General features: G+C 34.1%; 1 protein-coding gene across 2 annotated transcripts in view; it reads right to left on the bottom strand.

The window, feature by feature from the left end:
* LOC142348401 (xylosyltransferase sqv-6-like) overlaps window positions 1-18,255 on the bottom strand; it is a 108,947-nt gene extending 90,692 nt beyond the window's left edge. For both annotated transcript variants that reach the window (XM_075399741.1, XM_075399742.1), the window contains exons 1-6: window positions 17,853-18,255; window positions 8,652-8,826; window positions 4,609-4,833; window positions 1,992-2,143; window positions 870-1,075; window positions 148-306 (exon numbers count right to left, since the gene is read on the bottom strand). In XM_075399741.1, the coding sequence (XP_075255856.1) occupies window positions 148-306; window positions 870-1,075; window positions 1,992-2,143; window positions 4,609-4,833; window positions 8,652-8,826; window positions 17,853-18,155 (1,220 nt within the window). In that variant the 5' untranslated portion in view covers window positions 18,156-18,255. The remainder of the gene's footprint in view (window positions 1-147; window positions 307-869; window positions 1,076-1,991; window positions 2,144-4,608; window positions 4,834-8,651; window positions 8,827-17,852) is intronic.
* Between the last annotated feature and the right edge of the window lie 2,600 nt (window positions 18,256-20,855).

Raw genomic sequence — 20,855 nt, 5'->3', positions numbered from 1 at the left:
TGAAGAACCCTTCTGTTTTGACAGATCGAACGACAAGGCGTCTTGCATTGATATGTACATGTATGTGTACCCCCCCCCCCCCCCCCCATGATTCCAAGTGAAGTGTTGCACCTGTTTTAAGAATAGTGAAATTGATCAATCACAAACCTGCGCGTGGATATTCTGAACATGTGTCCGTCACACTGGTAGAATGTCTGATTAACTCCCTGTCTCTTCATAAACTTCCCTCTTCCTATATTGTGACTGCCTGTGATGAAAGACATCCCTTTGTTCACTGACAGCATCTGTTCCATCTCCTTGATTGGCCTGCGTGAACAAAAAAATTAGGACTAATTTTAATTAAAAAAATTAGATTAGGCCATAAAAAAGCCATTCCGTGTTCAGCTGACATTTTAATTCGTTAATTCTTTCTCCATTATTCATGAAAATTTCGCTCAAATCCACATGAAATTTTATCTTATATTATTTTACCCAATCGAATGAAGTTTTTTTTTTCACGTAATAGCTAGCTATTCAATTCAAATGTTTCTTTCTGAGGAGAACACCAGAAAGATTCGCTCTTTGAAAAAAAGTGATTCAGAGGTTTAAAAAGGTCTTAGAAGGGGGATCCTAACCCCTACCCCTCCCCTTAAAAAACCACCAGTCATATGGAAATTCAGGATCTATTCTGTCCCCCCCCCCAGTGTTTTTTGTGACCCCCACTTACAAATTATATGATGCTATATAGCACGTTACTATGTAAGAAAATAGCACGTGCGCCTGGGGGTCATCAAAGATTTATGCTCACTAATCTGGGGGGGGGAGGAGGAGGGGGAGCAAAATAGAATAGATCCGAAATTCATAATTACTCATGTTCGATAACTACTGACCTAATAGGAACATCAGATTCGCTGAGGTTGATGACGAAGTCCACTTGTGGCCACTTTTCCATGGCTTCTCTGTACCCAGCCAACTGCATCAACATCAAGTGACTGGAACCCCAGAGTGTCTGGAACCTTGCCTTCATCAGGTGGATATTACCCCCTCCGAATCTAGCCGTCAACTGCGTTAGATATGTGTGCATGTATTCAGAGTCCTAAACAGTCCCTTTTCGAACTGAGTAGCGGAAGCTATATTGAAAGATTAACCGAAAAACGTCGGACAAATAGCTCTCGAACAAGCTGGGAAATTTAATTAAGAGGGGGGGGGGGTGCCAAGCAAAAATCAAGAAGTCAAGTGTGAAAATGTCACTCGAGAATTGAAATCGGAAGAATCTTCTAGAACAAAACGCTCATGCGAAAATTTAAAATTTGTGGGTTACACTGAAGCATGCATGTGCAAGTTTTAAAAGGCCAGATCTCTAGAGTGCGAGATCATTCCAAAATGTCAGATTTTTATGAACAGCGCAAGATTTCAAAGCAATTTGTGTTTCCAGCAAGGTTGGGTGACTCTGTTACACTCACTTCAAAAATCTGATATACATCTCAAACCATTTATCGGTTCTCGATTAGTGCCAGATTTCTCAGTGGCATCATTAGAGTCTCGCAATTTATACATCTGCACATCAATCATACATAAACCATCAAATCTTCAGAAAAAACTTGATTTCTCTTGAACACAAATTATATGACCGCAGAAACTGTACGGTTTCAACTTGAAATCAGAAAACTTAGTTATTTTTAAAAATCATACACTAATTAAAATTGCAATATCGAGTAAATTAAAATTATGAGATATCAGCAATGAAAATATGCAAAATATATACAGCAAAAAAAGGGAGCTTACTACCAACATAATGAGAAAGTTTTATACGGAATAGCAAAGTGCATGCTTTGCTCTGGATGAAAATTTCCCCGATGAAGTTACGATCAACTCAGGAAGTTACAATCTTTGATGATCTCCCCTCTCGTTGGGTGAGATTACAAGCTTTAAAAGAGTATATAATGAACAGTCTTTAACCCACTCATTGGGTGGTGAGGATGCTTGTGCAAATGAAGCTACGATCAACTCACAGTGTCAACATGCAAGAGGTATCCGTGATTAGGTGAGTAGATAGTCCTGAGTAGTCTCTCCACTTGTCTCTCTGATCTGCCAGCCAGTTGCAACAGAAACACGATGAACACTTCAGACGAGAAACCAAACTCTCGGGGTAACTTCAGAGGTGCTGAAAAGAAACAACCAGCTCTGAAAAAATAAACAAGGGAATTGCGCCGATTTAGTTCATATAATGGTCTCAGTTCTATACAGTTTCATTTGTTTTTTTTTCTGTGGGATTCCAAGTTAATTCAACCTTGCTTCCAAGATCAACAGTTTGCATAAGTATTAGTCTTTCTGTAATCCCCTGTTGAGCACAGAAAGGTGCATTAAGTTATAAATACATCAATAAATAATTTCCTTAGTTAGACATCTCTGTATGGAATCTTAGTTAATCTTAGACATCTCTTTATGGAATCTTAGTTAATCTTAGACATCTCTTTATGGAATCTTAGTTAATCTTAGACATCTCTTTATGGAATCTTAGTTAATCTTAGACATCTCTTTATGGAATCTTAAGTTAATCTTAGACATCTCTGTATGGAATCTTAGTTAATCTTAGACATCTCTTTATGGAATCTTAGTTAATCTTAGACATCTCTTTATGGAATCTTAGTTAAGCTTAGACATCTCTTTATGGATTCTTAGTTAATCTTAGACATTTCTTTATGGAATCTTAGTTAATCTTAGACATCTCTTTATGGAATCTTAGTTAATCTTAGACATCTCTTTAAGGAATCTTAGTTAATCTTAGACATCTCTGTATGGAATCTTAGTTAATCTTAGACATCTCTTTATGGAATCCTAGTTAATCTTAGACATCTCTTTATGGAATCTTAGCTAATCTTAGACATCTCTTTATGGAATCTTAGTTAATCTTAGACATCTCTTTATGGAATCTTAGTTAATCTTAGACATCTCTTTATGGAATCTTAGTTAATATTAGACATCTCTTTATGGAATCTTAGTTAATCTTAGACATCTCTGTATGGAATCTTAGTTAATCTTAGACATCTCTTTATGGAATCTTAGTTAATCTTAGACATCTCTCTATGGAATCTTAGTTAATCTTAGACATCTCTGTATGGAATCTTAGTTAATATTAGACATCTCTTGATGGAATCTTAGTTAATCTTAGACATCTCTTTATGGAATCTTAGTTAATCTTAGACATCTCTTTATGGAATCTTAGTTAATCTTAGACATCTCTTTATGGAATCTTAGTTAATCTTAGACATCTCTTTATGGAATCTTATTTAATCTTAGACATCTCTTTATGGAATCTTAGTTAATCTTAGACATCTCTTTATGGAATCTTAATTAATCTTAGACATCTCTTTATGGAATCTTAGTTAATCTTAGACATCTCTTTATGGAATCTTAGTTAATCTTAGACATCTCTTTATGGAATCTTAGTTAATCTTAGACATCTCTTTATGGAATCTTAGTTAATCTTAGACATCTCTTTATGGAATCTTAGTTAATCTAAGACATCTCTTTATGGAATCTTAGTTAATCTTAGACATCTCTTTGTGGAATCTTAGCTAATCTTAGACATCTCTGTATGGAATCTTAGTTAATCTTAGACATCTCTTTATGGAATCTTAGTTAGTCTTAGACATCTCTTTATGGAATCTTAGTTAATTTTAGACATCTCTTTATGGAATCTTAGTTAATCTTACACATCTCTTTATGGAATCTTAGTTAATGTTAGACATCTCTTTATGGAATCTTAGTTAATCTTAGACATCTCTGTATGGAATCTTAGTTAATCTTAGACATCTCTTTATGGAATCTTAGTTAATCTTAGACATCTCTTTATGGAATCTTAGTTAATCTTAGACATCTCTTTATGGAATCATAGTTAATCTTAGACATCTCTTTATGGAATCTTAGTTAATCTTAGACATCTCTTTACGCAATCTTAGTTAATCTTAGACATCTCTTTATGGAATCTTAGTTAATCTTAGACATCTCTTTATGGAATCTTAGTTAATCGCAAAGTTATAATCAGTTCAAATCATCAACAGATCTGATTGTCGTCGAAACACATCTTGGAATTGTAATCCACACAATCGGGTTTTCAATGTTACAGTTTAATCTTCATGACCACACTGAACTTGTAGTTTGGTAGTTAAATTCAGTCTTCCCGCTCAGTGGGTGATACTACAGGGAAACCAAATTTCTGCATTGTTATAAAGTAGTTTAATCCGCTCTCCCGGAGGAAAATTTTCACCCCTTTTTTGGGAAACAATTTAATTAAGCCAATCTTAGTTTGATGCAATAAAGGTTGATTAGAAATATTTTGAAACTAATAGGTTGATCCTCGATTAGATGCCCAAATTAACAGCGCTTTCTTTTTTTTTGTTACTTTGCTACAAAGAAATTCGATCAATCTCACCTCTCATTGGGTGAGATAAAGTTATGAGAGTTTTAATCTAATAACTAATAATACACAGAAGGATAAATGCCATGATCAGAACCACTTGCAAGTAGAAAATCCATAATGAAAATACCATGATCCATCACTGATATAGCTTGCACTAGGCTTCGGGCTCTCATTGGACGGAATTTTTTCCTTGCTTCTCAACTTACTCAATCGTGTGTCCCTGTCCAACCGACAGTAAGTAGGCAGGAAGTTCATGTGGGTGGGGTAGAGTGACATCTTCTTGATATTACACCCCACAACTCCCAACTCCTTTTTACACTGGGGTGTCTTGGCTCTGTCTATTGCTGAGAAGAATGCTCCATTGTGTCCTCTGTCTGATCTCAGTAAATTACAATCTTCCAAGTATTCATTTAGACGATCATCTTTGATCTCTAAAAACGATTAAATAGGACTGTTAATAGAAAACTCATTTTAAAATTGAATTTAATCTTTATTAAGCGTTCAAAAATCTTCAGGTGTACGCAGCTCTTTGGTACCATAGCCTAAATTAGTCACACAACACACCGAAGGTCACATTAAACACATTGAGTAACGGGCTATGCAATAAAAATATAGCTGGCAGAAGATTGCCAGAAAACATTCCAGTGCCATACCGTAAATATAGTGCTTCCAGTCTCCAGATTATAAATTAACCTCACAAATGATAAAGGGTACTAAATACTGACAAAAACAAAATAAGCCAGAAATACAAGATTGCATTTCATTATAAACTAGCAGGTTCGTAACAGCAAGCTAAATAAACTTTATTTAAAACTCACAAACCTCTGCAAGAACAAATGTGCTCATTCCACAAAATAGCTAATTCGGTATATAATTAGAAGTTTAATGTGTTCTGTTCTGACGACAATGAAACAGCCGACAAACATCCGAAGAAATAACCTCGGAATAAAGTAAGGGCAACCTGCCGTTGCTGTAAGCTATAAACCTCTCCGAGCAGCTTAAAGTAATATCACAACCTCCTATAAACAACCCAAAACTTGGTGCAATTCTTACGACACTTTCCTGTTTTGAGCGATAAAAAAAACTGCATGAGAGCACAATTTAGATCTCGCAACAATCGAGAAATCAAAGACAAACAAGTATATCGAAAATCAAGATCCGTCAAGCAAAATCATTGCATGAAAAAATCCTTGGAAAGCAATTTAACAATAAATCAGGGGATCATGAGCAAAAGATCGTAAAACTCCCTAAGCCAACAAAACCTAATTCCCAAAAGCCGAAAAAAAGAGGAGTGTAACCTCATGTGGTCGGCACATTGTCGAGAAAATTTAAAAAATGAAGTAAAGGCCAATTATAGCTCCACTCAGCTATCGTTGTTGCAGCTATGAATAGAGAGAAGCGAGGAGAAAAAAATCCTTGCTTCAAAAGAATAGTTTTCCATCAGAATTTTCTTTAGAAACTACTCTCAGCATAAATTCCTAATTTATACAATTTTTTTGGCCGCTGACTTTACTTGCATCCTTTTTTTCTCGGCGAAGGAACCCTCAGGCATCTGCGTTTTTCGGCCCTTGATTAATTCAGCATTTCGGCCAATGACTCTTCCTCAATCTGCGCTTCTTCGGAAATAGCCGTTTTAAGATAGCAGCTTCCGGTCATTGACCTCTCGTGATCTGTCCTTTTAACCATGCTTGAGAGCTCTTAAACATCTTCTGCTAGAGCTCTTAAACAAGCTCTTCGGAGGCATCTTAGACATGCGTTTTCGCCTTTCGCTTGGTATGGTACCTTATAAATTGTCGTATTTAATACATAAGATTAAACTGTGGTATATATGTTATTGACAAAAAAAACAATAATACTTATTTCCATACAATAACATTTTATGAAACATCAACCGACAATAGTGAAGCTTAGAGGTGCAAAAAAATCTACCCTACTCGGGCTCGTACCCGAGCTTCTAGGGTGGTTGCCCGACATCTTACCAATTCGGCTACAATGCCATTGATTTCTATTCGCTAAAAATCGCTTTAAGCAAAGAACTTTATATCAGAACGAAAACAAACTGGATCACTCAAAATGCAGAACTAGAGTGTGAAAAAACCACTCAGGAGGTCAAAGAATGTTCTAGAACAAAAGCGAAAAAACTTCAAGCCAAAATTCTGCTTAAAAACAAGCTCGTTTACAATAATTGCTTCAAACTTCGTTTTAAAGCTATTAAAAACAAGCAATGTAGACAAAATTGCCATCGCAGTATTATGAAAGCTACATATAAAACGGATTAACACTATGCTCAAGTTGTATCATGAACTTTAAACTCTCCAACAAAATTGGTGCGCTGTGCTTCGTAGCAACAAGTAGAGCTTCAAGAAAGCTGGGCTGTGGCTTAATGCCCTCTTTCATTATCAGCTTATCAAATGTTTAAAAAACAAAACTCACTAATGAAATTCTAGAACAATTGATGGCTCCAAATTCTATGAATAAAGGTTTTTATAGACCGCTGAAAAGATTTAAAATGAATTTAAAAAAATCGCTTTTGGTGCACATTTTATAAAATTTTATGGCAAATTTTCTTTAATTGATAGCAGATGCTTGGAATTGGGAAAGAGTTGAATAACATCAGCAAAATTTAGGCTACAATTTTTATCGGGCAACGGCAAAAAATTTAACCGAGATATCAAATCGGTCAAACAAAAAATTAGCACAATGGCACAATAATTGCTTAAAATTTGCTTCGAGGAATTCAATCATCACTCAAAATCGTATAAATGAGTAAGATAAAATTAGTTTGAACAACAAAATACAACAACCAACGAAGTTGAAAACTCTTGAAAAACATGAGAGGGCCAAAAACTTAACTCAGCTATCACAAATGCAGCCTAAAACAAATGCCGTAATAGAGGGTAAACATCTTCGCTTGTTGGGGGTATCCTGAATACTTTCTTAGAACCTAACTACAGAAAGTTTACATTTAGGTGGCTAACGGTGCAAAGATTGTTAGTTGTCTGTTTCTGCTCCATAAAAAGTTTTTAAGATATTTTCTTTTTGAGAAAAAAGGTCCCTTGACCAGTCCCCTTGTTCACTTCATCTTACATTGGATTTTGTTTTAGTAACAGACATACTTTATGAATGCACGAAATTTAGGTCACACAAAAAAACAAGAACCAAGCGTGAAAAAGTGACTGAAAACGTGAAGCGACAGAATGTTCTGAGCATACAGAAATAAACAAAAAGCATCAAATGACGAAAAAAACCAGAAAGTACCGCAATATATCTCCGCTCAGCTTACAGCTTCACGGCTATAATAAGCAGGAAAACACTTAAAAATTTACCTCATAATGGTTATTTTTAACTAGTATACCGGAAAACTGCTCCGGTCAATCATCGCTCGCCAAAACAATTTGAGATATGGAAGGCAGCTCATAATTTTCGATGTTTTGTCCTTTAAAAACATTTACATATTAGTTTTTAATCGTTTTCAATCATTTTCACAGATATTACAAAAAATAAGCACTTTTCTGATTGCGTCTCCATATCTATTAGACCTAAAAATCTCACTTTTAAAAAAATGGTTTTACTGCCTCACTACGCCTGGGGTAATAAATGCAAGAAAAATAAATTTTAAATTTATCCTGAAAACCATAATTTTTCATTTGTTTTTTTGCCAAAGGATTAAAAAAATTTGCCTTTTGTAACCATGTTACACTGAAGATTGTTATGATCACTATTATCACTCTATAAATATTTCCTATCGCCGTTCTCGTGGTATAAAGTCGAGATAATAATTTTTGAAATTTTTTCCGAATCTTCGTATTTTTCTGTTTTAATAAAATTTTTAATCGTCACCTTTAGTGCTCATGGCTTGGACAAACTTAAGTTTAGCTCACAAAAATTAACCAAAATACATATGTGCTAGATCATAGTCATCGACAAAAAAAATATCTTTTTTCTTTTTTACAACGAAGAAAATCACTGATTGCTTTTTTTGCTGAAAGGTTTTTACAAGACATTTTGATTTGCATAAGATTTGATAAGTCAAGATATAATCTAACCAGCTATGTTTTTAAAACTGCGTAGAAGAAAAACATCTCAATTTATTTTCAGTTTTGGGTTTTGGTTGCAAGTGGGCTGTCTGGGTTCTGGCTACTAACAACTGCTAATAGTAATTTGAACTGAGCATTTTGATTCAAGTGCACTTTTAGTTAAGTCTTCGGAATAATAAAACTTTGGTTCCTGAGAACGCAGTTAATCTCACTCATTGCTTGGTCGATGATTTTTCCGTAGAACCTGGTCATCTCTGGGTTCTCCAGCTGTCTCACTGAGTCTGGCTCTGGTAATTTGCTTGGCAATGGCTCATACTTCACTTGATTTTTCTCCAACTGCTCAATTGCAGCTTTCAAAAGAGGATAAGTTGCACGCATCTCCCAAAGCTGCACAAAACAAACAAATCACGTCCAAAATAGAACCAAAATAAGTTTTAAAAAGGAAAATCAAAATTGGATCTTTTCTGTTTCCTCTCTCGGTTTTGTGGGTATTACAAGCAATTTTAACACCACCCCAACCCCCTCGCCACGCACAGACACGTTCGTATATATTAAATCGTAACCGGCGATATAACAACACATGAGGGGCATGAATGGAGGGGGGGGGGGTATTTAGATCCCTCCCACGACAAAGATCGAATAAGAAATACTAATAAAAACGAAGTTGCGTTCATGCTTCAGGATTCAGATTCTGCTATTACACAAAAAATCAAAACATGTGCTCGTGGAGAAAAATAAGATGGATTTTTTTCTATTTGTGCCCCCCCCCCCCCAAGCTTAGTGAGCGAAAATTATTTGCATTTCTTACACGCACGCGTCATATCACAGTAATTATTTACTATATAATGGCACGTGCTCTGCAACGTACTGTAACACATGCACGTGCTCTGTATAACGTACTGGGGGGGGGGGCTGGGGAGGGGAACAAATGGAAAAGATCCAAGAAGTTATATACCCAAGAAGTCATGAAACGTTAGAGTCGAACCAAAATAGATCCAAAAAACTGCAATTAATGCTGAAGAAAAGAGTGATAAGAAAAATACAAACCTAAATAGAGAAATAACGTAAAGAGCAACAGAAGCAGATGAACTTCAAATTCAGATTTAATCAGAGAACTCACTATCAAGAACGAATCTTCTGTAAAGCGACATCAGTCGAAATAACATTCCAAAACTGCGAAAATATTAATTTTCAAAATAATTTTTAATGGTTCTATGGATTTTACTTAAGCGTTCCCGTATCTAACTCTCGGCCGAATTCAGTACTGAATCAGAGTCAAATTCAGTTGACATTTTGCACTGAATTTGTCTGATTCAGAGCTAATTCAGTGATTCATTCTGAATTATATTCTGATTCAGAAGAATGCAGAATACTTTTTTTGCAACAAGTAAATTAAAATTATAACCATACTGTTAAAAACACTTGAAACAAAAAAATACTTCAAATCCTTCAAACGAAATAAAGTAATAAGCATCAACAAATTTCTTAGAGAATCACATTATAAAATTTTCTTCCCATTGTTTTCTTCCTAAAAATAAAAATAACTTTTAAAAGCTCCTACGTTACTATTCAAAGGAATTTTTCATGTTGTGAGAGCAAGAAATCATTTAACGTTTTCTTAAAAACTTTTCCATTTTTTGCCAACCGAGGCCACTGTGGTAACTTATTCCATTTTTGTACGCATTGACGAACGATCCAATTCATTCCAAAGCAGGTTCTGGCATTCTGTCTAATTTTGAATTGTTTTGTTGGAGTATTTTGATGAAGATTCAGATACCCCTGAGAATTTTCAGAATTTTTTGGCCTGGCTATATCATAATGAAATTTGATTAGCGACATTTTTGCTATTATTAGCTCAGCTGGTAGGGTCTTTGTCTGGATTAGCAGATCTCTCGCTTTGTCATACTTTTTGCGTAGAAAGCACACCTTTATAACCCAGTTAATCTGTCGGTTGAGGCGTTTTAGGTTTTTTGCAGATAAAATTTTGAAAAAAGACTGCCAAAAATCATAAATGTGAAAGCACAAGTGATTTTAGAATAATGCGCGCGTTCAGGGGAATTTGATGTCCTAAGTAAATTGATCTTATAGCATGAGCCATCTTTTTTAAGGTTTTATTCAGCTGCTCATCGAAACTAAGATTCCTGTCAATTTGAATACCAAGATATCTGCAACTTTTTTCTGTTGTGAGAACTTCGTTTTTGTAAAAAAATAGATCCGAAATCAGAATTATCGCGCGAGAAAAAGATTAATTCGGTTTTGTTTGTATTCAAAGTTAGTTTGTTCATCTCTACATATTCCTCTGTTTTTTGTGAAATTTCCATGACTTTTCCATGTAAGCTACTTTTCTGTCCACAACAGACAATACTTGTCATCTACGAATTGAATCACTTTTTCCGTTGTGTTTATTTTAGATCAGAAATCGTTCACATATAAAAGAAAAATGAGTGGTCCTAAACAGTTCTTTGTGGCACAACGTGAATCACAATTTCACAATCAGAGAACATGCCATTAAGTTTTACTTTTTGTCTGCGGTTGGCGAGAAATGAAAACAGTAATTCTTTTGCTTCCTGGGAAAAAACATACATCTCAATTTTTTTAAGGAAAATGTTATGGGAAATGGAATTAAACGCTCTAAGATCTAGAAAAATAGCAACAGTTTCTTTGCTTTGATCTAAATTAGAGGAAACTGTTTCAACCAGTTCTAAAGTCTGTCGCTGACTTTTTTCTGAAATCCAAATTTCTTTTTATTAATACCTTTATGCTTATCAATGAAATCCATCATCTGAGTCAGAAGGAGGCGCTCAAAGATTTTTGCAAAAACTCGGAGTTACAGAAATTGGTCGATAGTTTGTGCTATCTAATTCATTACCTTTTTTGAAAATTGGTGTTACATAGGCTAGTTTCATTTTTAATGGGAAAATTTTCTCCTTAATGCACTCATTTAAGGCAAACTGTAGATGTACGCCTATAGCTAATTTGCAAAACTTTATGAGACGAATTGCGATTTCACCAGGTCCCTCTGCTTTGTTTTCATCCAGCGAGTCAATGACTGAATAAAGTTATTTTCTAGTCACAGTTCTGAATGTGAATTCAAGTATATAAGTTTAGCAGGGTATTTACAAGCAATATACGAACCTTTGAAAACACCTAGATTAGCAAATGATCTATTTAGACAATTGACGATATTTTTTCGTTCCCTTGAAATTTCACCACTCTCTAATCTGATTTCATCAACCGTGACACTTTTTTCACTCGGACTGATCTTCTGTTTAATGAATTTCCACTGTTCCTTACTTGTTGGTAGTTTTTGGAAAAAATTCAATCAAAAATCGTTGTGCGCCTCCCTTAATCTCCTATTAACTAAGTTTCTTAAACGCTTAAATTCTTTGTACGTCTCGCTGTCAGGACTTTTTTTCCATTTATTGAACAGAAAATGTTTTTAGGCAATCGAATGCGTCAATTCTTAAGTTAACCAGGGCTTAGTGTTCTTAAAATTTTCTACCCCTTTTTAACAGTCTGAATTGGTGCGTGTTTCTCAACAAACAATTTTCTCATAAATATCGATGAATGAATCAAACATATCGTTGCCATTCTGACATTGTTACATCCTCCACCGTTCGGCAAGGGCAAGATCTCTGTTTAATTTAGAACGTGAGAAAAGACGAAAATTTCTTATCGTTATTATGTTGTCACTCAGAATTCAATTAGGGGTTTGATTCGAAGATAACAAGAAAATGGTCGGAGTTAAAAGGAGTTGTTGTGACATTGTAGGCAATAATCGGATCTTTCGAAATAAAACTGTGATCAATAAGTGTAAATGTTTTATCAGTACATCTGGTTAACAATTTCTAATCCTGAATTTGACGCAAAAATGTCTAGTTTACTTTTTTCTGTCTTATTTAAATAATTCAAGTTGTAATCTCCCATCAAAATAACGTTATCTGTAACGCTATATGCCCCCAATAGTTCGGTACTTAACTGATCAATAAAATACTCCCCAAGACGTTTGTTTGGGCAATAAGAAACGTTAACAAGTAATTTTTAGTCAGAGGATCAGTTATTTCAACCCAAATGGATTAAAAAAAACTCTCATCAACCGTTTCAATGCTTGAGTTAATACTGGCTGAAAACTTTTTCGGAACATAAAATACAGTCGGAACAGGAAAATACCTACTCCTCCGCCCTTTGAAGCCCCTGTTTTGTCTGATCTACATTTCCCAAAAAATGAAAGCGATGCTGTTAAAAATTATTTTCAATATTACAATTAGTGTCCAACCAGGTTTCAGTTACAGCGACAAACGTATTAATGGGTGCTGTTTGCAGAAAGTTTTAAAACTCTTCAAACTTGTTTTTCAGGCTTTGACAATTAATAAGGTAAAGTAATGGCAAAAGGCTTGATCCTCTGTTTTTAAGTAACTTGAATACTCAATCAAATTTTCCAGTTGAGGCCCTGGGTTCAACTCGATGTCACCTGGCAGCATGAGACGTACAAATGAACAAAAAACTAACAGTTTTAGGAAGAAAACAAAAATGTATGAATCAGCTGTTTTAAAAAAAATAACAAACATTAGGTTTGTTGGAATAATACTTTTCAAATGTTCGCCTATGAATTTCAGTATGATTTTCTCTTCCCATAAATATACTGAAAAAAAAATTTCAAGAAAAGTTCACTCAATAAAAAATTTCACTCACCTATATGTTTATACAATAAAATTGAGGACCCTTCTATAAGTTCAAATGCCATGGAAAATTTTGAAATTCTTCTACTTTTTCCAGGACATTTTACGGCCCAAAAAATCTAACGGAAACTGATCACGCCACAAGCTGAGACAGAACCAAGTAACAAGTTATTCAGAACTTATTTTCAGCAAATTTAACTGGCCTTACGTCATTAGATATTACCTAAATAACACCTAATACCTATAAAATGCACATTCAATCAACAACTCGTCGAATAATACGGGCTGTTTTATTACAGCTTTTTTTGTTCCGACGCACTTTAGTGGAGGGGGGAACTATATGCTCAACTTGATTTTTTTTATCAGTCAATTTAAGCCGATCGATATATTTATTAATCGTACAGATTTTGAGTGGTTTCTTTAGAAAGCTTGCCAAGCGAAGAATTAAGGTTTCTTGAATTGCGTTTTTTCCGAGGAGTTAAGGAGGTTTAACGATTCGTGAACGTTAGCCTCACTTGCGTTGTTTTAGTTGCCATTTTTATTAATTTTTGCCGAAATTTTCGTCAATTTTGCTAACAATATGATGAAATTGTTAACGAAATTGGTTTTGGTTTAATGCTTAAAGATAAAAGAGAATTACTGAATTCTTTGAACTGACTCTTTTCGGCCAAAACGTTGGCTAAATTTTCGAAATTTTAACATATTTTTTTAAATGAAAAATGGCACCAATTATGCGTCTTTAGACCACTTTGTCCAACTTGACGAGTAGTGACACTGTTCAAACAATAAGACATAGAGACTGTTCGAATAATTTTTGCTTACTCAAATGAGACCTATTTGTGCCTCTGGTTCTTAGGAAAGTGTTCTGTAACTAACAATTCGACGGCTTTTCGCATATTTAAATCGATATTTAACAAAAATGCCTGATATATACTAAGATTTTCATTTGCCAAAAAATTTGTTGAGCAACTATTTGCAACAATTAAGTATTACAACAGGCGCACAGCGATATCAGGGCCAGCGCTGTTCTCATTAGTGATTTTCGCGATACAACCGATTCGGACTGCCTTTTGGCTCTGCACACTTTTAAATACTTCTACGTTTTTAATCGAAATTACAGCCAGAATGTCTTCCTTTAATGTTCCACTTAGTGATTAATTGCATGTTTGTTCTAATGAGGCCCACTGATGTAGCATTATGTTTTCTGAGTAATGCTTACGGTTTTTATGGCTCAGGCAAAAATTTTTGTAAATTTTTAATGAGTTCTTGAGTTTCGCCAGCATTTTCAGTTCTTTCTGTATTCTCAAGATCGAGTCCAATTAATCAAAGGTCTAGTTTCCCATCTAGGGAGCAATTAGTGAAACTATCTAATGCTTTCAGATGAGACCTAATATTTTGTGGTCAAATAACTCGATAATTATCCAAAACAGATCATTTAGTTTTGATACATTGAAAATAAACTTTTGTGAGAGTAGATATTTCCCAAACATTTTTTGAAAAATTACGTGTTACCGAACAAGCAGCAACGGAAAGGCTAGCATTGGTCTGATTGCGGATTTTTAAAATCCAAAAATATTTGGATTGTAATGGGGCACTGTCCTTTTTTCAGTGAAAAGCTTTAATATTTTTTTGGCTTCAGTATTGCAATTGCGTAAAATTGTTTAAGAAACTTTGGTTTGCGCCTGTATCCGTTGTTGTTTTAATTTAATTCTCAAGATGATCGGTCGATATTTCTACCTACGCAATTACAAATGAAATAAACATATTATTTTTTCAGATGAGTTTATGCTTGTTACTTTTTCAAGATTGTATGTTTTCGAGAAAAAATCAACACCTGCGCGAGATTTACATTTTATCTTAATTTTGGCGCCTTGCCGCGTAATGAGGTTTCACATGCTCTTTCAAGTGAGTTAGAAAGTAAATTTTCAGTGCGTTTCTACTTCATATAATGAATTTTTTCGACTTTGATAAGACAGAGTTCTCTTATCTTGATGAGACTTTTAATTGACTTTTTGGACATCTTCGATTCTTTGAGCTTCTTTTTACTGTTTTGTCACATTATCACATTATTAACAAGTAAGATATAATTTTAATGGCGTTGAACTAAGGTGAAATTGATTGTATTTGATGTTCTTAGTGAATAGATAATGATATTAACGCCTTTGATAACGTTTCTTTGTCAAAGTTTAATTGATTGTTTAAAACTATTTGACTATTTGTTCTTTGTAGGCTTAAGACATTCTAGGTAATGACGCGTCTCAGTGGCCTCCTGTGGATCAATGATTGAAGCTATTTAATAATATTCGTTGACGGCTAATAGTTTTTGTTAATTTGAATCTAATTAATTTCAAAAAGTATACAAGTAGTTTTAATCATTGCCTTTTTATGTTACTTTCAGACCAGAATATTTTCAAATCAAAATCAAGTTGACGTTCGAATGAGTATTTTGAGCGAAAAGCTTCCACATTTTTCGTGTTTCATGTATTTGTGAAAGTTTACTCGTGCCTGTTGTTCTCTTTTGACTTAATCTCACTAATAACGGGTCCAATTGGATTCTTATGCGGCTACGAGCAAATCAATTGAGAGTTTAGTTGAAAATTATGGTTGTTATGACTGTTTCTTCAATAAAATAACGATTTTTGAGCTTTGCCAATTTTCATCCTATTTTTGTCATCTTGCAGTGTTAGCTCAGCATAGAAAGAGAATGATTTTCAAGTGAATTAGAGTGGAGTCCTCTTCAGTTTTTATCTTTTAAATTACGTTTATTACCTTTGAATGAAATTACGAGTTCTAATAACTATGATTCAACTTTTAGACATTTTTGAAGTTTTAACGATATTTAATGCTCGTTAGTTCCAATATCACGTTTTTAACACGGTCAAATATCACATAAAAGCCGTTAAAAAGATGCGATCAATTATATTGACTTTATTTGTGAATAGCTGATTTTAAGTCTTTGGACACCGTTTTCTCGCAAAATTTATACAAATGTTCGATACCTGTATTTGGAGTTCTTTTTAGTCTCCTAACTCATTATCTTAATTGACAGATCTCATTGGTTTGTAGGTATAGGTGTGGTTTGGACGTGTAGGTTAACCCATTTAATGCCCCTATGATAGCTAATGGTCTTCATGACTTTGAAATTATATAATTTCATGACTTTGAAGTCATGAAATTAGATCAATTAAGTCATGCATCAATTAGGTCATGAACATATATGGCTTTGAAATTATATAATTTCGAAATGTAAAAACGTATTGTTTAATTTTGACCTGTTTGTTTCTTTGTTTGCCAGTTAATTGCTCTCGAGAAAGACAGGTCCCATAAGTTTTTTGAAAATAAAGTGAATTTCTTTAGTTCAGTTTTTATTAGATGTTTTTTTACTTCATTAGTAATTTTTTTTAAAACAAATAGACATGGAGTTTTGTTCGTAATTAATCATTGTTCTTATTTGATTTTGTTGTTTCTCTTATTTTTTAGTCTTGCTAATGGCAAGTATCATCGGCCCTCTACTGAAGTTTCATTTAATTCGTTTAGTGGTTTAAGTTCAATGCGATTTTTTAAATGGATACAGCAATTATTTTAAATCTCTCTCTCATGTGGTAGACAATTACGTCAAAAATGAAATGTGGTTGAGTGCGACCCGTACATTATGTGCGAACGCACATTACCGAGCCCCCTTTCTGTTTACGTTCAAAGTTTTAACTAAGCTAACACTACTCCTACGACTGCTATGAGAAGAGTGGCAGGAAACGACTGATAGAAAGTTAGTCGATTCGAAAAAAATGTAAGTTACCAATCCATAATGCCAGGTTGTCGTTAATTATATTATCAAAAACAGTAGCAAAAACAAAAAAAATGCTATAACGATTTCTTCGAACTTAAAAAGAATAAGAGAATTTGCGGCATTGTCATTTATACCAATCATGTTAATTCTGTCAAAATACAAGTATACGTTTGTGAAAAAGGCCAGTTGAGGATGAAGACGAGATCTAACCATTTTCTGTTTACATTCAGGGAGGCACTCACAACATTGTTCTTTCGTAATCTAGCAAAAAAAGCAAATAATCATTTCACCATATACAAATAACTAATTTCATGAAAAATTCTAACAATATATTTTTTTAAAAGTGCCTTTCCATCAGTGAAAAAAAGCTTCGGTGTAGCTATGCTATTATACTTGAAGATATTTTACTTCTAACGAATCAACAATTCAATTATTGAGCAGCCAACCCAGTGAGGTTGTAAATTACAGCGATTAGGGAAACCATTTTATTACAAATGTTCCCATCAAAAGTTCTTTCACAATTAGAAACCAAAAACTTGATGTAAATTTAAATTTATTTTATTAGAAAGTAATAAATCCTAACACTGCTCCACATGAGAATATGGTTAAAAAAAACATCCTTGAAATCAAAGTTTTTAAATAGAAGCTACAAAACCATTGCGTGCTCAGAAACGAATTTTGAATCTAGCACAAATCTTGAAAAAAAATAGAAAACAAAAACTCAATGCAAGTCGTAATTTAATTATTATTTTAATTAATTAACATGATTAATAAAGAATCACGAGGATGCATCGCTATCCTTAATATTTTCTTAAGTTTGCCCCACTTGACGATATCGCTAAACGTTCTCTCTGTGGTTTTAAAACTTTTTTTTTAGTTTTTGTAGGTTTCTTTAATAGAAAGCACAAGAAACAATTGTGCAAATCAATTTGTTTAGAAGCACTCACTTTTCTGTTAAACGTCTTGTTTGCAGTTTTCTCCAACTGCGTGTCAATAATGGAGGAACTTTTCGACTCTTTGACCTTTGGTCTCCTGCCCCTCGGTGCAAACGCATCTTTCGAATCCACATCCCATTGTAATTTCTCATGAACATTTACAACTGTAGATTGATGATGTTGATGACTGAGTGATAAAATCAAGTGGGAAGCAAATAGCACACAGGTTAGAACTATCACTAAAAGTAGGGCAAATTTTAAGGAAGTGAACCGGGGTGGTTTGGTTAAGATGGTTATTCGCAGTGGTCGCACCATCTTTGTGCATGGGCTGGCAAGTGAACAAATAGTCGTTCACGAGGGGTGAAAACAAATTGGGCTGTTGGGAAAACCCGAATTTTTCCTACAGCCTCATTAAGACCTGAAAATAAATAAAAACAGTTGATAATAAATCTTCAGCGATGGCGTCAAATTGGGTGATTGAGAAAACGTTTTCTCTTACATTAAGAGAACATTTCGAGAACATTTGTCTTTAAAGTTCATTTTAAGAATTAATTAAATCTAAATATTACAGAAGAAGGATAAAATAAACCAAGTAGTAAACCGAAATTGAACAGGTAAAAATTTATACACTAATAATGATAGCTAGAAGGAACTGTAAACCTTTTACGAATAAATTGCAAAAAAGCGAATACAAATTTATGAATTACATTCCACCATTTCTCAGTAAAAAGAGTCAATATTTCATTGCAAAAAGCATGGAAACGCAAATGAAACTGTAATTTCATTAAAAATTAAATTTCTCACACCATGTGCGTGTGTGTGCGGCCTCATTGACAAAAAGGAAGCAAACATATATCAATATAAACATCAATCATGAATTATGCCTCCATTAGCCTAGCAACATTAGCCTAGGAAGCCTCCAGTAGTCTGTAAGATAAATACTTGTATTTTCAACATGAAAACGTATCTACCATTGGCGATAGACCAAAAGGAAATAAATCTGTTCGCTCGATTGACTTTAGCCTCGTTCATGCATCGATACGTCTAACTTCACAAAATTAATATTATTTCTTTAACTGCCATTTGTGCATGACCATTCAAACTTAGTGTGACCAACGCAATGTAAATGTTATAAAATTGAGGAAACAAATTTAAAATGAGTAATTCATGTTGAAATACGCGATAATTGTTCGGACCCATTAAGATTTCTTGGGCAAGACTTCCAGTCTTTTTTATTCAAGCAGATTTCAGAAGGGAGAATTGGTAATCAGCGTTTGCATATGACGTTGAAACCCTCTCTTATGCAACGTTAAAATAATAATTTTGACCACATTTTCAGACTGGCACAAGTTTAAATAGAATGTTAGAAGGTTGAGAGAGAACAACCTAATGTAAATGTGTATAAGATATGCTTGATATCGCTTGACAAGAAGCTCTACTTGCGCATCGTATACTTGGCTAGGGAAACGAAGCCTTGAGGAACAAAAAGAACGTGAGAACGGAGTATAAGAGATGCCCAAGTTCACGAGCTAAAAGACCAGTTAGTATATGTGGGCAGCAGACTAGGCTTGCAAGTAAGATATTGCTGGTTCGAATCCAGCACTGGCTGTATAGACCCCCTAACATAGAACGTTAAGAAGTCAAATTCAAGAAAGAGTCCTGAGCAACTCTGCAAACTATTACAGAACTCTTCAACAATAAATGGCGGAGAAACAAGTAAAATGTGAACAAAATCTTCCGATTTTGGTTTTTCGTCTCGTTCTCTCAAAGAATGGTTTTCTAAAGTTCAAAAAAGGGAAATTCGTTCATAAAACAATAGTTTTTGCTTAAATTTTGCCGATTCCACTTTTTAATAAAATTTTTCTGTTTCCGTTGTAGCGGAAATTTATTGACCAAAAAACAAGTAATAAGAGTTTAAGAACCTGTAAAAAGTATAAAATCGTCCCTCAACGCCACCAATACTCGTCCTTTTTCTGTTTGCCTATCATTATTTTAAACATACGATAAAATTGGTAGATTTTTATAATACAACAAAAGTAGCCACTTAGGGCTACAAAATGACGTTTCTTTCTTTCTCTACCATTCGCAACCGAAGTGAAAATTTGACTGCAGACAAAATTCTTCTCGACACGATCAATTCCAGGTGTTGTTTAAAAACTTAAACTACATTGCATTTGGAAGCACGGAAAAACTTTCATTAGTGCGATTAGGGTCTAGGTAACAAAAAAGCCCAACAAACGAAACAAAAATGCTCTTTCAAAAGAGCTGTAAATAAGTTCATCTTCCTAGATAAGACAGAGGTTTTATTAAATTCTTTTCCGCATAAACCAGCCCTAATAACGAGTATGTATCTTGCGTGCTTGGTAATTGAACGACATTTTCGCAGGCAAAAATTTTCTTAGAATGAGGTATCTTTTTTCCTTAATGCAGGTTGTAAAACCATATTTTTGTTATAATTAAGTGGTTAGTCTGTTGTGTTGCGTATTCTTGCAAAAAGTCTGTAATCTTTTCCGTATATTTGTTCTAGCTTCAAAACCTGATGAGCTAACAAGATGCGACAGTAGGTAAGTGGTAGGCTAACTTAAATGAAACGGCAAATAGTATTTCAGATACAAACAAACGATAACAAACGATTAGGAGCTATGATTTGGTTTTTAATTCTCCGCCTATCTCTCCCAATCTATGGAGAATTATAACTTATTATTAAACGAAATTCAAGGCAAATTATATTTGCAAAAATGAAATTGCACTGATAATCGGATCAGTACAACTTATTGAATGAAATAATATTAAATTTTGTCGAATAAAATTATAAAATCAAATAAAATATTTTGAGTTAAAACTTCGAAAAATAATTTTATGTTAGCCTCCAGTCGTATTTGAAAGTGAGCACCGCCATTCTCTGAATCAACTCTCGATTTAAATTTCCATCTTCTCGAACTAAACAGTCGCTGATCGAAAGATATTTTGAATATGATAAATTTTCAAAACTTTGGATTAATTTTTCGGCCAATT

The sequence above is a fragment of the Convolutriloba macropyga genome, chromosome 10, assembly GCF_964194025.1.
Source record: "Convolutriloba macropyga chromosome 10, txConMacr16.3, whole genome shotgun sequence".
Taxonomy (NCBI): domain Eukaryota; kingdom Metazoa; phylum Xenacoelomorpha; order Acoela; family Convolutidae; genus Convolutriloba; species Convolutriloba macropyga.
The sequence above is the reverse complement of the archived record's forward strand: the minus strand, read 5'-3'. Positions and strand labels throughout refer to the sequence as shown.